The sequence below is a fragment of the Dama dama genome, chromosome 19 (assembly GCF_033118175.1).
Source record: "Dama dama isolate Ldn47 chromosome 19, ASM3311817v1, whole genome shotgun sequence".
Classification (NCBI taxonomy): Eukaryota; Metazoa; Chordata; class Mammalia; order Artiodactyla; family Cervidae; genus Dama; species Dama dama.
Window position 1 is genome coordinate 69,085,975 of NC_083699.1, and position 13,331 is coordinate 69,099,305.

Genomic DNA, 13,331 nt, shown 5'->3' on the forward strand with positions numbered 1-13,331 from the left:
GGGTTGCTATTTTGTTCCCCAGAGAATCTTCCTAACCCAGGGATCAAACCCATGGCACCTGCATTGCTGGTGGATTCTTTACCACTGTGCCACAGGTAGCTGTTAATTATATAATTAAGATATAATGATGCATTACATGTGTCATCATTATAGGTTTATGTGAAAACTTCTTAAGGTTTTATGTGAAAATTTCTTTTAATTCTTGGGTCACAGTTCACATCTTGTCTTTACTGTCATCTATATTTTATTTATTTATTTATTTTTTTGTCATCTATATTTTAGACTACAGACAACTCTGGTGTAGAGTCCTTTTGATAAATATAAAACTTTAGAAGCAATAATAACAGTAGAAAAATAACCAAAGTTTACCAAAATAAAATGCCATTAATGTAATAAATTTCTCAGCTTCATTGTATAATAAGAAATCATTTAGGGAAATTTAAAAGACATTTAATATAAAATTTTTCTATTTGGAATAAACCTTTCAAATAGTGACTCAAATTAACAAAAATTTTTGTTTCTAAGTGCATGTCTGTTTCTGCTTTGTAAATAACTTTGTATCTATTTTTTTTTTTTGTATAAATGATATCTTAGCATATTTGTCTTTAACTTACTTAGTATGATAATGTCTAGGTTCATCTACGTTGTTGCAAAAGGCATTTTTTTTTTAATGGCTGAGTACTGTTCCATTGTATATATGTACCATATCTTTATCCATTCATCTGTTGTGGACATTCAGGTTGCTTTGAAGTCTTGGCTGTTGTAAATAGTGCTTTGGTGAATAGTGGGGTGCATGGATCTTTTTGAATTATACTCCCCTAGGAGTGGGACTGCTGGATCAGAGGTTACAAAAGTAACTTTTGAGCAAGGGTAGTGGTGGTTGGTTTGGGCCTGGGCATTTGCTAATTAGCAAGATTTAAATAACAGCTTTTTCTAGAACAACCCAGATGCAGGGAATGACAGAGGTGACTTTAGCACTGCTTCTTGAACTCTGTGAATCACCTGGGGATTTTCTTCAAGAGCAGGTGCTGATTCAATGGTTCTGGGATGGGGCCTGGGATTCTGCATTTAAAGCAAGGCCCCTATGATCCTGATACAGCCAAGGACCACACTTTGAGTAGTGAGGGGCTACATGACATGAATCAGGTATACACAATACAATCCCTGATGTCTTAGTTTTGCATCCTTCCCCTTTGCTGTCTGGGGATGATGAGCTAAGCTCCTTTCTGAGCCTTTTCCATCATTTTACATGGGGTCATAAATGGGGCTTACTGTGTGACTTCTCTTATTCCTCTTCTCTATCTGCCTTACTGAGTTCACTCCTGGGTGTGAGTGGTATCACTGCTCTTCAATCCCTCCTCAATCCAGAGGGACCTTACCCCCTTCTCAGTTCATCCTGTCCCCTACAGTCCCCATACTTTGTAATCCAGTACTGGCTGATCCTCACGTTTTCTCACATTGCTTTTTCTTAAACTTTTTTTTTTTTTCCGGCTGCACTGGGTCTTTGTTGGGACACGTGGGCGTCTCTAGTTGCAACGCAAGGGCTTAGCTGGCCCGTGGCATGTGGGATCTTAGTTCCCCAACCAGGGATCGAACTCTTGTCCCTTGCATTAGAAGGTGGATTCTTAACCACTGGACCACCAGAGAAGTCCCTCTTATGATGTTTTCTGAGACCCTGATATCCTGAAGCATCTAAGCGCAAACCTCTGAAGTTCTCATCTGGCCAGATGGAGTTATGGTGTCTGTGGGAAGCAGAGGGCACAAAGTTCTTGAGGAACTTGGAAAAACTAGGGTTAATTGTAACCTTCAGGTAGAAGAGGTGACCTCTGCATTTCTAGCTGAGCCATAATTTAGCAAACTCCAAGAAGGCTATCTGAAGAGCTCTTCGAATAAAGCATTAGGGTTAGTCACTTGGTTAAATGATTCTAATTAAGTAAACTAATTAATTTTGTCTGTACTGGGTCTTTGTTGCTGTGTGCAAGCTTTCTTCAGCTGCAGTCAGTGGGGGCTACTTGTCATTGCAACGCGAAGGCTTCTCATTGTGGTGGCTTCTCTCCTTGCTGAGCACAGGCTCTAGGCACACAGGCTTTGGTAGAAGGCTACTCCCTGTTGGGCTTAGTTGCCCTGGTGATAGGTGGAATCTTACCGGACCAGGGGTCCAACCAAGCCCCCTGCATTGGCAGGCGAATTCTTATCCACTCTACCACCAGAGAAACCCCTAAACTGCTGTGTTTTATTTATTTATTTTTTTTAAATTTATTTCTTTGACTTCGTCGGGTCTTAGTTGTGGCACGAGGGATCCAGTTCCCTGACCAGGGATCGAACCTGGGCCCCCTGCCTTGGAGGTGCAGAATCTTAGCCACTGGATCCCCAGTAAGTCCCTATGCTGCTATTTTAAAGCAGATGAATATTCAGGTATGTTAAAAATCAGCCCCTGGATTAAGACAGACTTGGGAGCAGCCTCCCTACAATCTGCCCTCCATTTACAGCAAAGGTGGGGGCAGGAAGTAACGCAGAGAAAACCTCTGCGCTACTTGAGCTGAGGACGCTGTTCTTTACCTACTGCCTTTTAAAAAAAGATGAGGTTCCAGGGGAGAAACCTGTCAGGGTCAGGGACCACCATGATTCTCTGAGGGGACAGGGACACTGAATCCTGTTTCCCTTTCTGTCGTTGTCACAGGATACTCATAGTCAGGCTGGTGACCCACATGTTCAAGAACAGCAGGCTGCCTTATAGTGCTCTTCTGTCTTCCACTTGTTTCCTGTCCTTATTTTAAGAGTCCAGAAATACACAATATTATTGCATTGTGTGAATTTATGTCTTTATCTTAAAATTCCTTTTGCTTGAAGGCTTAGTTCAGTTCAGTTCAGTTGCTCAGTTGTGTCCCACTCTGCGATCCCATGGACTGCAGCACGCCAGGCTTCCCCGTCCATCACCAACTCCCAGAGCTTGCTTAAACTCATGCCTGTCGAGTTGGTGATGCCATCCAACCATATCATCCTCTGTTGTCCCCTTCTCCTCCTGCCCTCAATCCTTCCAAGCATTAAGGTCTTTCCAGTGAGTCAGTTCTTCACATCTGGTGACCACAGTTCAAAAGCATCAATTCTTTGGCACTCAGCTTTCTTTATAGTCCAACTCTCACATCCATACATGACTCCTGGTCAAACCATAGCTTTGACTAGATGGACCTTTGTTGGTAAAGTAATGATGTCTCCACTTTTTAATGTGCTGTCTAGGTTGATCATAGCTTTTCTTCCAAGGAGCAAATGTCTTTCAATTTCATGGCTGCAGTCAAGCAGTGATTTTGGAGCCCAAGAAAATAAAAGTCTGTCACTATTTCCATTGTTTTCCCATCTATTTGCCATGAAGTGATGGGACCAGATACCATGATCTTAGTTTTTTGAATGTTGAGTTTTAAGTCAACTTTTTCACTCTCCTCTTTCATCAAGAGGCTCTTTAGTTTTTCACTTTCTGCCATAAGGGTAGTGTCATCTGCATCTCTGAGGTTATTGATATTTCTCCTGGCAATCTTGATTCCAGCTTGTGCTTCATCCAGCCCAGCATTTCATACTCCTTTCTCAATTTGGAACCAGGTTATTGTTCCGTGTCTGGTTCTAACTGTTGCTTCTCTACCTGCATACAGACTTCTCAGGAGGCAGGTAAGGTGGTCGGGTATTCCCATCTCTTGAAGAATTTTCCACAGTTTATTGTGATCCACACAATCAAAGGCTTTGGTATAGTCAGTAAAGCAGAAATAGATGTTTTTCTGGCACTCTCTTGCTTTCTTGATAATCCAACGGATGTTGGCAATTTGATCTCTGGTTCCTCTGCCTTTTCTAAACCTAGCCTGAACATCTGGGAGTTCTGGAAAGTTACTGTAGAAGCCTGTCTTGGAGAATTTTGAGCATTACTTTGCTAGCATGTGAGATGAAGGCGTCCTTTAATCTAATAAAAAATCTCGTCTTTTCCCACTTGGACTGGATGGCTGTTATGTGTGTATCAACACTTTGGGCCCCAGTCATGTTCAGTCGCTAAGTCGTGTCGGACTCTTCCGCGACCCCGTGGATGCAGCACGCAAGGCTTCCCTGTTTTGGTAAAGTGCTGGTTAATCAGCCCCTTCCTCAATCTGCCTCCCATCCCTCAAGGCTGGACGGCTAGACTCCTGCTTAACCCGGCCAGGCAGCCACTGAGCTTCCCCCTACCTACCGCGCCGTCTGCCTCCTTCTTCCTTCACGTTGCGCCCCAGCCTCCCCCCAGAGTGGCCTCTCCCGGTCCCCTCCCACTCAGCTCTCCGGGCATTGCCTGTCTTCTCCCTCCATCACCGCCCTCCCCACAGGCCTCCCTCCCTCTGGCCGCCCTTCTCCCTCCATCAATACGTCCCGCCTCACCCTCCCCAGCCACCCCGCGGCCTCTTCCGGTCGGCGGGAGAGCCGGGCAGGCGGGAGGGCGTGGCCGGACGGGCGGGAGGGCGTGGCCGGCGAGAGGGCGGGGCCGATGAAAGGGCGGGGCCGGGCGCTTGCGCGTTCGGGCGCTCGGGCGGGGCCGGGGTCCCCAACCTACCGCGCCGTCCGGGGGCGGGGCGGGGCGGGGTGGGGGCGGGAGGGCCGCTCGGTGGGGGCGGGCTGTGCGCCTGGGCGGGGGGCGGGGCCGGGCGGGCCGGCCGGTGGTGCGAGCGTCCGGGGCCCGCGCTCCGCCGCCGCCGGCCGGCCGGCCATGCTCATCACGCTGTGCTACCTGTACCTGTGGGCGCGCTGGGGGCGCGGGCCGGCCGCGCTCGTGCGCGCCACGGTGCAGCGGCTGCGCGCCTCGCGCTGCTCCTTCACCTTCTGCAGCGCGACCGCGCCTCCCCGGGACGCCCGCGTGTGCCTGAGCCGCGGCGGCCGAGTCTTCTGTGTCGGCGAGAGCCAGGTGGGCGGGCGCTGGGCGCCGGGGTGGGGGGCTGGGGGCAGGCCCGGTCGGGGGCGCGCGGCCGCGGGGCCGGCAGGGAGCCGGGAGCGCCCCCCAGCCCGGACCCCGCCATCGGCCGTGGTGCGTGCGGCCAGCGGGTTCCCTCCGCTTCGCCTGGAGGTCGCGAGTGGCCGTGGGGTCCCGGAAGGGCCAGCTGCGGGGCCTGCCCTACACGCGATGCCCTCGGGAGCCCGGAGTATCGGGCCAGAGACCGATCGGATCACCTGTCCATGCGGTGCCCGCGCGAGGGTCCGGACGGACGCCTGGGTCTTGGCGTTGCCGAAGCGGCGTGTACCCGTGTATCTGTTCAGAGTCGATTAGCCCCTGAGCAGCGCCCACCTCGAGTCCCTCCATCGTCTCTCGCCTAGCACTGGGCCGGAGGTGGCGTGAACCCGATTTCAGAGACGTACAGCAAAATCCTCAGCTTTCTGTCGCCTGTTTCCGTGGTGACAAAAAGTGCCCTACCCCCAGCTCCTGTCAGTTGCGTCATGTACCAATCGGGGCACCTACTCATTAATTTTTGCATCTTTTTGCTTTCGGTTTGCACGCAGTCAGGTCTCCTTGCCCGAATACTTAGCCTGATGGCCACAAGTTCAGCCGGCCCTGTCACCCACAGGATGACCTGGGGCGGCCGTTCCTTTAATCTCTGCAGAACAATAGTTCTTTCCACTCAGCTATTGGAAGTGGGCTTGCGAGGGCAGTGCTGTGCAAATTGCCATGGACATCACCCACATTGCTGTCATTAACATTTAAAAGTGTTACGCTTTTAATGGTTTCTTGCTCTTGGCTCTTCCTTGTGAAAAGTTGGATCACTCTCGGCATTAAAATGAGTTTTTCTTTGTGTGTGTAAAAGCGTGAGGAAATTAAACTCTTATCCAGGTTTGAACATTTTGTTGGGGTTATGCTTAGGTATGCCGTTGTACTTTGCTGCTACAAATAAAAAATACCCATTCTTGTTGATATACTATATAACAGAATATGAGTGATTCTAATATCGCCTAGATGTTCATTCATTACATTCAGTAGATTCCTGAGGGAAGGAAGGCATAATTCTTTTAAGGAATCCTGATTGAGAAAGATGATAAAATGAAAAATCCAAGGGTGGGTTTTTCTGTTTGTTGTTGTTAAGCTTCTAAGTCATGTCTGACTTTTTGCCACCCCTTGGACTGTAGCTGGCCAGGCTTCTCTGTCCATGGGATTTCCCAGGCAAGAATACTGGAGTGGGTTGCCATCTTCCTGACCCAGGTATCAAACCTGCATCTCCTGCATTGCAGGTAGATACTTTACTTCTGAGCCACCTGGGAAGTCCTTCTTTTATAGTAATGGTTTCCAAACTGGATTCATTTACTTAAAAATTTAGAGTAGAAATTTTGAACATCCAGAAATAATGAGAAATGAGATGCAAATGTCTTTAATTTTCTTGGGAGACGGTTTTACTTTTGCACAACTCCATGACTTTATTGGGCTTCTGTTAACTTTGATAACTGTTAACTAAGGCTTTTCAGCCCTTGCTTACTGCTCTAGCTGGGTTTAGGGATACCTGGGTTAAACCGGTTTTGGGCTTTTGGGTTTTTGTAGCCTGTTGTCCTTCTTAGAGCTTTGCCCAGAAATCACTATGTCACAGAGATGTCCCCTAGTCCACACTAGATGTGACCAGTTAGCTCTGTATCCTCTTAGACTTTAAGTTGCCTTTCAAATATGAAATTCAAATTCAAATATGAAATTCCAGTTTTTATCTTTTTTTTTTCATTGTGATGTTTATTTTTTTCATTAAAAAATTATTTCTTTCGGCTGTGCTGGGTCTTACTTGCAGTACACGGGATCTTTGATCTTCTTTGTGGTATGTGGGATCCTTAGTTTCAGCATGTGGGATCTAGTTCCCATACCAGGGATGGAACCTGGGCCACCTGCATTGGGAGTGCGGAGTCTTAGCCACTCGACTACAGGGGAAGTCCTCATTTTTTTTTTTTTTTTTCATTTTTTAAAATTGAAGTATAGGTGATATACAACGTTGTGTTAATTTCTTCTGTACAGCAAAGTGATTCAGTTTTATATATAAATATATATATAAATATTCTTTTAAAAATTATTTTCCATTATGTCCAGTTTTTATCTTTTTCTCCCTAGAAATTGTGTCTGTTTAGCTTAGCAGCTTGACCTGTAATAGTTATTCAGTATTTCACTGAATGAAGTAGTGGTTGTTGGGTTTAATTAAGCTCTGTTTGAAACCTGTAATTGGGAAGTTTGGCTATTTGTGGTTAGCTACTGTTATTTTAAGACTGAAAATACTGTGGGACTGATGATTTGGCTCAGTGGATACCTTATTGTCAGTCTCCCTGGGCCGAAGTAACTTTACAGAACTGAATCTTATGCCTTTGCAGTCTCCATATTTTATATACTTGAAGTCAGATGCATAAGTACCATATGTGTATGTTTATGTAATCAAAGGTCCCGCAAGAATTAAGTATCACCAAAGATAGTTTATACAAACTGGAACTTTGAAGCTTTTTGTTTAATGTACATATTTTCTCTGGGTAAAGTGGACAATCTTTTAAATTATTTTGCTCTTTTTAAAAAATTTTGCTTATTTTTGGCTGCACTGAGTCTTCATTGCTGTTCGGGCTTTCTACAGCTGCAGTGAGCAGGGGCTACGCCTCAGATTCAGTGAGTGGGGGTCACTCAAGTTGTGGTGGCTTCTCTTGCTGTATAGCACGGGTTCTAAGGTGTGTGGGCTTCAGCGGCTGTGGTGCACAGGCTTAGTTGCCCCAAGGCATGTGGGATCTTCCCGGACCAGGGCTCAGACGCTTGTCCTCTGCATTGGCAGGTGGATTCCTAACCACTGGACCACCAGGCAAGTTCCTACAACCTGGCTTTTGTTTTTAACTATCATCAAATAATTATGTTTACCTACAGAAGGAGTTATTCTGTCTCATTTTCATTCTCTGATTGGTTCAACACATATTTATTAAGCTTCTGCTTTGTGCCAGGTTACTAGGCCCTGTGAAAATAACTTTCTCATCTTCCCATCAAGGGCAGGTTTGAACTGACAAGCAAGCCTATGGAACTTGACCCAAATGCGCTTTTTGGGGGTGGGTGATGATGGACAGGGAGGTGTGGTGTGCTGTGATTCATGGGGTCGCAGAGAGTCAGACACGACTGAGCGACTGAACTGAACTGAACTGAACTGAACTGATGATGAGAAGGCTCCCCTCTTGCAGCTTTAGCTTTCAGCTTTTTTCTGCTCTGGATGTGCCTTGTCTTAAAGCCTTTAAAATTTAATGTACAGTCTTTCTAGAGAGATTTCAAGGGTCGAGCAGAAGTCAGTGATAACAGCCAATCTGCTAACTGATCTTGATGCTGTCATGGGTGGAGGAGATGGAAGAACAGCTCTTTGGGCAACTGTCAGTAACAAGCTTCTGCTGACGGGCATGTGCTTCTGAGCCACCTCACCTTCAAATGTACTTCCAAATAGTAATTTGGAAAACTCCCACATGTGCTTGGCAGTAAGAAATGGGAATAAGCTTCAGAATTAATTGCTTGGATGAACCCTGGTCTCCTGCATTGCAGGCAGATTCTTTACCGATTGAGCTAACAGGAAAGCCCTAACAAGTAACAAAAGAAGTGAAAGCTGTCATGGGTCACTGGAGGATGTTTTTCATGTTGTTTAGTCACTAAGTCGTGTCCAACTCTTTTGCGACCCCTTGGACTGTGGCCTGCCAGGCTCCTTTGTCCATAGGATTTTGCAGCTATTTATATAGGCACAGCTCAACAACTGGGCTTCCCTGATAGCTCAGTTGGTAAAGAATCCGCCTGCAATGCAGGAGACCGTGGTTTGATTTCTGGGTCAGGAAGATCCCCTGGAGAAGGGATAGGCTACCCACTCCAGTATTCTTGGGTTTCCCTTGTGACTCAGCTGGTAAAGAATCCACCTGCAATGTGGGAGACCTGGGTTCTATCCCTGGGTTGAGAAGATCCCCTGGAGAAGGGAAAGGCTACCCACTCCAGTATTCTGGCTTGGAGAATCCCATGGACTGTGTAGTCCATGGGGTCGCAAAGAGTTGGACATGACTGAGCAACTTTTAGTTTCAGCTCCACAAAAAAATGTGAGTTAATGCAGTGTATAGGAGAGCATCGGATGGCCTTATGTAGATGCCATCTGGAATTACAGAGGCGAGGACGTCCTAGATGTTAATATAAGGGACAGTTGTTTTTGAAGTCATGTTGAATCCTCTGTTGAACTGTGTCTCTTTCCCTCCATCCAGTCCATTGATGACTTAAACAAATGGGCCTTGTTCCTGGTTTCTCCTTTTATACTTGAAGCAGAGCACATCGCATTTGTGACAGAGAGCATTTGGGTGCAAGGTGAGAATTTACAGAGACCGGCATCCTCTTCAGAAACTGTGAGTACCGTGTTTGTCCTTTGTCAACCATTACCAAAACTAAATTTGTTATTTTACATGAGTGCTCTTTCTTGGTTTTCGTGATTTGCTTTCTTTTTGGATATTTTGGGTTGAAAGTGAAAGTGTTAGTCGCTCAGTCATGTCTGACTCTTTCTGACCCCATGGGCTCACCAGGCTCCTCTGTCCCTGGAATTCTCCAGGCAAGAATACTGGAATGGATTGCCATTTCCTTCTCCAGGGAATCTTCCCAACCCAGGGGTCAAACCTGGGTCTCCTGCATTGCAGGCAGATTCTTTACCAACTGAGCTATCAGGGAAGCCCCATTTTGGGTTAGATAAAAATAAATTAGTAGGGACCCTGCTGGTCCAGTGGTTTGGACCCAGGGCTTTTACTGCTGGGGCCCAGGTTGGATCCCTGGTTGGGGAACTAAGATTCTGTGGAGCCAAATACATATATATCCAAATATATACATACATCTATCCATCTTTCTATCTATCTGAGTTTTGGGACTTCCCTGGTGGTTCAGTGGTTAAGACCCCATGCTTCTACTGTAGGGGGCACTGAGGTCCCTAGCTGGGGAACTAAGATTGTACATGCTTCATGGTACAGCCAAAAAAAAAAAGTGCTACTTGTGTTTAAGTTGTGTTTCTGGCTTGTCGTATGTTACTGGGTAGCAACGCTGAGGTCTCTCCCTAGGTCATCTAGTCCAGCCCCACAGCTTCTTGCTGCCAAAATCAGTTGATTTCTACTACTGTGTACTGGACGTCTTACCCTCAGTATTCTGAAGGCACTTCAAACTCAGTAATGTGTCCCAAACTGGTGGTTTGTATTTCTCTCCTGAGAGAAAAAAGAAAATCTCAGATGAACACCCTAGCCTGTGGGTCCTTTCCCCTCCTCCTGCCTCTTTCCTGCCATTCAGTGACCAGTTCTGCTAATTTCTTTCTTTCTTTCCTTCTTTCCTTTTGGCTAAATCCACTCCCTGCATGTCCCAGCTTTTACTCCTTCCCTTCCATTCCTCCTCATCGCATCCTCCTTTTCATTATCTTTTTGTTGAATCTGAAAATGGCATCATCGTATCGCGGGTCTCCTTTGTGGGTTTTCCTCGGGATGGCCTGTCATCTTTCTGGACACACACCCAGTGGGGATGCCCTCTGGCATACGCTCTCAATGGATGCCTTCTCCCGGGGGCCGTCACCTCTCAGGCTTGTGGATGCCTGCCCCTAACTCCTTAACCCCTCAGTCCCCACTCACTTATGGCTGCTTCTGCTGGTGTCTGGGGTGAATCCTTTCTGCTCTCACTCACCCATTGTATGCTTCCTGCCTGTGAGCGATCCAGGAGGCATTTTGCTGAAGACAGCCATGGCCACTGGACCTCCATCTCACACCACTGTCTTGAAGACATTGTGTTGGGATGAATGAAAAGGAAGAAATAAGACTGGAAATAGACTAGACTAGATTAGAACTCAAGGTGGATAGAAGTAAGAGTTAGGAGATAGGAAAAAGTAAAGGAGAGCAGGAATCTCTCCTCTCTTTGGGGCTCAGGAGGGATTTAGAGTTTTGCAGGTGGTCTGACAGTAACCTAGTGTGCTAGGACATGACATTTTTCTCCTGCCAGTTCCTGCTGCTGCTGCTAAGTCACTTCAATCGTGTCCGACTCTGTGCGACCCCATAGACGGCAGTCCAACAGGCTCCCCCGTCCCTGGGATTCTCCAGGCAAGAATGCTGGAGTGGGTTGCCATTTCCTTCTGCCAGTTCCTACTGTTTATTAAACTCTATATATACTTACAATAATAATCATACCATTTACTGAGCCCCTGCTCAGTGTTTTATATATATTACCTCTAGTACTTACAATTTTATAAGATACTATGATCATTTTTAAAGAGAAGAAAATTGAAGTTATATGATTAAAGGTTAAAGTTTTGTTTTTTGACGTGAACCATTTTTAGAGTCTTTATTGAATGTGTTGTAATATTGCTTCTGTTTCATGTTTTGATCTCTTGGCCCCAAGGGATATGGGATCTTAGTCCCCGTCCAGGGATAGAACCTGCCCCCCTGCATTGAAAGGCGAAGTCTTAACTACTGGACCACCAGGGAAGTCCCTGAAGTTTTCTTATGTATTCTAATGTTGTATATATCTAGTAAAATTTCAACTTAAAATCTGTGCCAAAATTTCTAAAATATTGCAACTATGTAAAATATCAAATATGCACAGATTCCTTTTCTAACACAAAATTGTGACTGTTCTGCTCTTAATTTTCCTGAATCATTGTTGCCTAATGTGTATCTCTATACACATAGCACCTTAAGGAATGTGGTTACTGTATTACATAAGGTGTGAAAGTCACAAAGGCTGTTGTGAAAGTCGCTCAGTCATGTCCGACTCTTTGCCACCCCAGGGACTGTAGCCCACCAGACTCCTCTGTCCATGGGATTCTCCAGGCAGGAATACTGGAGTGGGTTGCCATGCCCTCCTCCAGGGGATCTTCCCGACACAGGGATGGAGTCTAGGTCTCCCACATCTCAGGCAGAGTCTTTACAGTCTGAGCCATCAGGGAAGCCCAAGGTCCAAGCTACGCTGTGGTAACAAGTGATGCCCCCAGCCTGCATCTGAGGGAGAAGGTCCTGCTCTGGAAGGCCACCCGGGGACCCAGCCCCTTTCTGCCCTGTTGCTAGGCTGCCTCCCCTCTGCCATCATCCGGTTCTCTCTCTTGGTGGAGGCTGGGCTCCTGCTACCCCACCCCACCCCCAACCTGATCCACATTCCAGCCCTCAGAATAGGGAAAGACAGGGAAGGTGGGGACCAACGTGCTTCCTCTTTGAGGCTGTGATCCAGGAGTGTCCCATCACATGTCGCTTCTCTCAGCTGCAGGGAGGTGGAGAATTGCAGTCCGTAGCTGGGCGGCCATGGATTCCGTGAAGACCTGGAGTTCTGTTACTACAAGGGAGAAAGAAAGACTAGATGTTGGGAGATGATGAACATTTCTGCCGCAGCGCTCTCATTTAGGTTACCTTCTAAGGGCGATTTAAGATCTCTCCTCGGGGCTGTCACTTAATTCTTTTTCTTTTTTTAAATCACCTGTGCTGTGTTTAGTCGCTCAGTCGTGACCGACTCTTCATGACCCCATGGACTGTGGCCCACCAGGCTCCTCAGTCCATGGGGATTCTCCAGGCAAGAATACTCGAGTGGGTTGTCATGCCCTCCTCCTCAAATCACCTACAGAGCTTTTACAATTTTTAAATAAATTATATACTGTTGTCTGTGCTTGAGCTTTTCTCTAGTTGCAGCGACTGGGGGCTACTTTCTAGCCGAGGTGGGGGGGTGGCAGGGGGCGAGGGCTCCTCATTGAGGTGGCTTCTCTTGTGGAGCGTGGGTTCCAGGGTGCTTGGGCTCAGTAGTTGTGGGGTGCACGGGCTTAGTTGCCCTGCAGCATGTGGGATCTTAGTTCCCAGACCAAGAATCAAGCTTGTGCCCTCAGCATTGGCAGGCAGATTCTTAACTACTGGACCACCAACACTGGAATGTCCCGGTGGTTACTTAATTCTGGGGGCGAAAGGATGCCTATCCACCAAAGGTACTCTCCGGTTAAGTCATCTTATTTGTGATCAGAGAGTTTAGTGGATTTTGCAACCAGGAGCTAGAGCTGTCTAGAGCCATATTTTGGAGCACCATGGCTATTTATTACACAGATGACCTAAGAGTCGACGACCCAAAGAACTTACACAGCTCTGTTTTGTAAACTGGGCTTCAGATCTTAAAAAAGGAGTTGATTTCACAGGTCTCTGTCTTGTAAGTCTGCTGTTCCCATTCAGGTTTATTGCTCAATGGGATTTTGCAGCTTGGGGGCGTTCATGAATCTATGTATTTCACCTAACTCTCAAGTCATTTGAATTTGATAGGATCCTAAGATATTTAATAGCAAATATGTTATTGAGGAAAGACTTTTGAACTTGATAAAATCCTTTCCCATTTTTAGGACAGT

General features: G+C 46.6%; 1 protein-coding gene across 2 annotated transcripts in view; it reads left to right on the forward strand.

Moving 5' to 3' along the window:
- The first annotated feature begins 4,714 nt into the window (after positions 1-4,714).
- HLCS (holocarboxylase synthetase) overlaps positions 4,715-13,331 on the forward strand; it is a 190,708-nt gene continuing 182,091 nt past the window's right edge. Inside the window, exons 1-2 of one of the 2 annotated variants that reach the window (XM_061167342.1) lie at positions 4,715-4,909; positions 9,211-9,348. In XM_061167342.1, coding sequence (XP_061023325.1) covers positions 4,715-4,909; positions 9,211-9,348 — 333 coding nt within the window. Of the gene's footprint in view, positions 4,910-9,209; positions 9,349-12,214; positions 12,356-13,331 lie in introns of those variants that run through there. The other variant, XM_061167343.1, reaches the window with a different exon arrangement.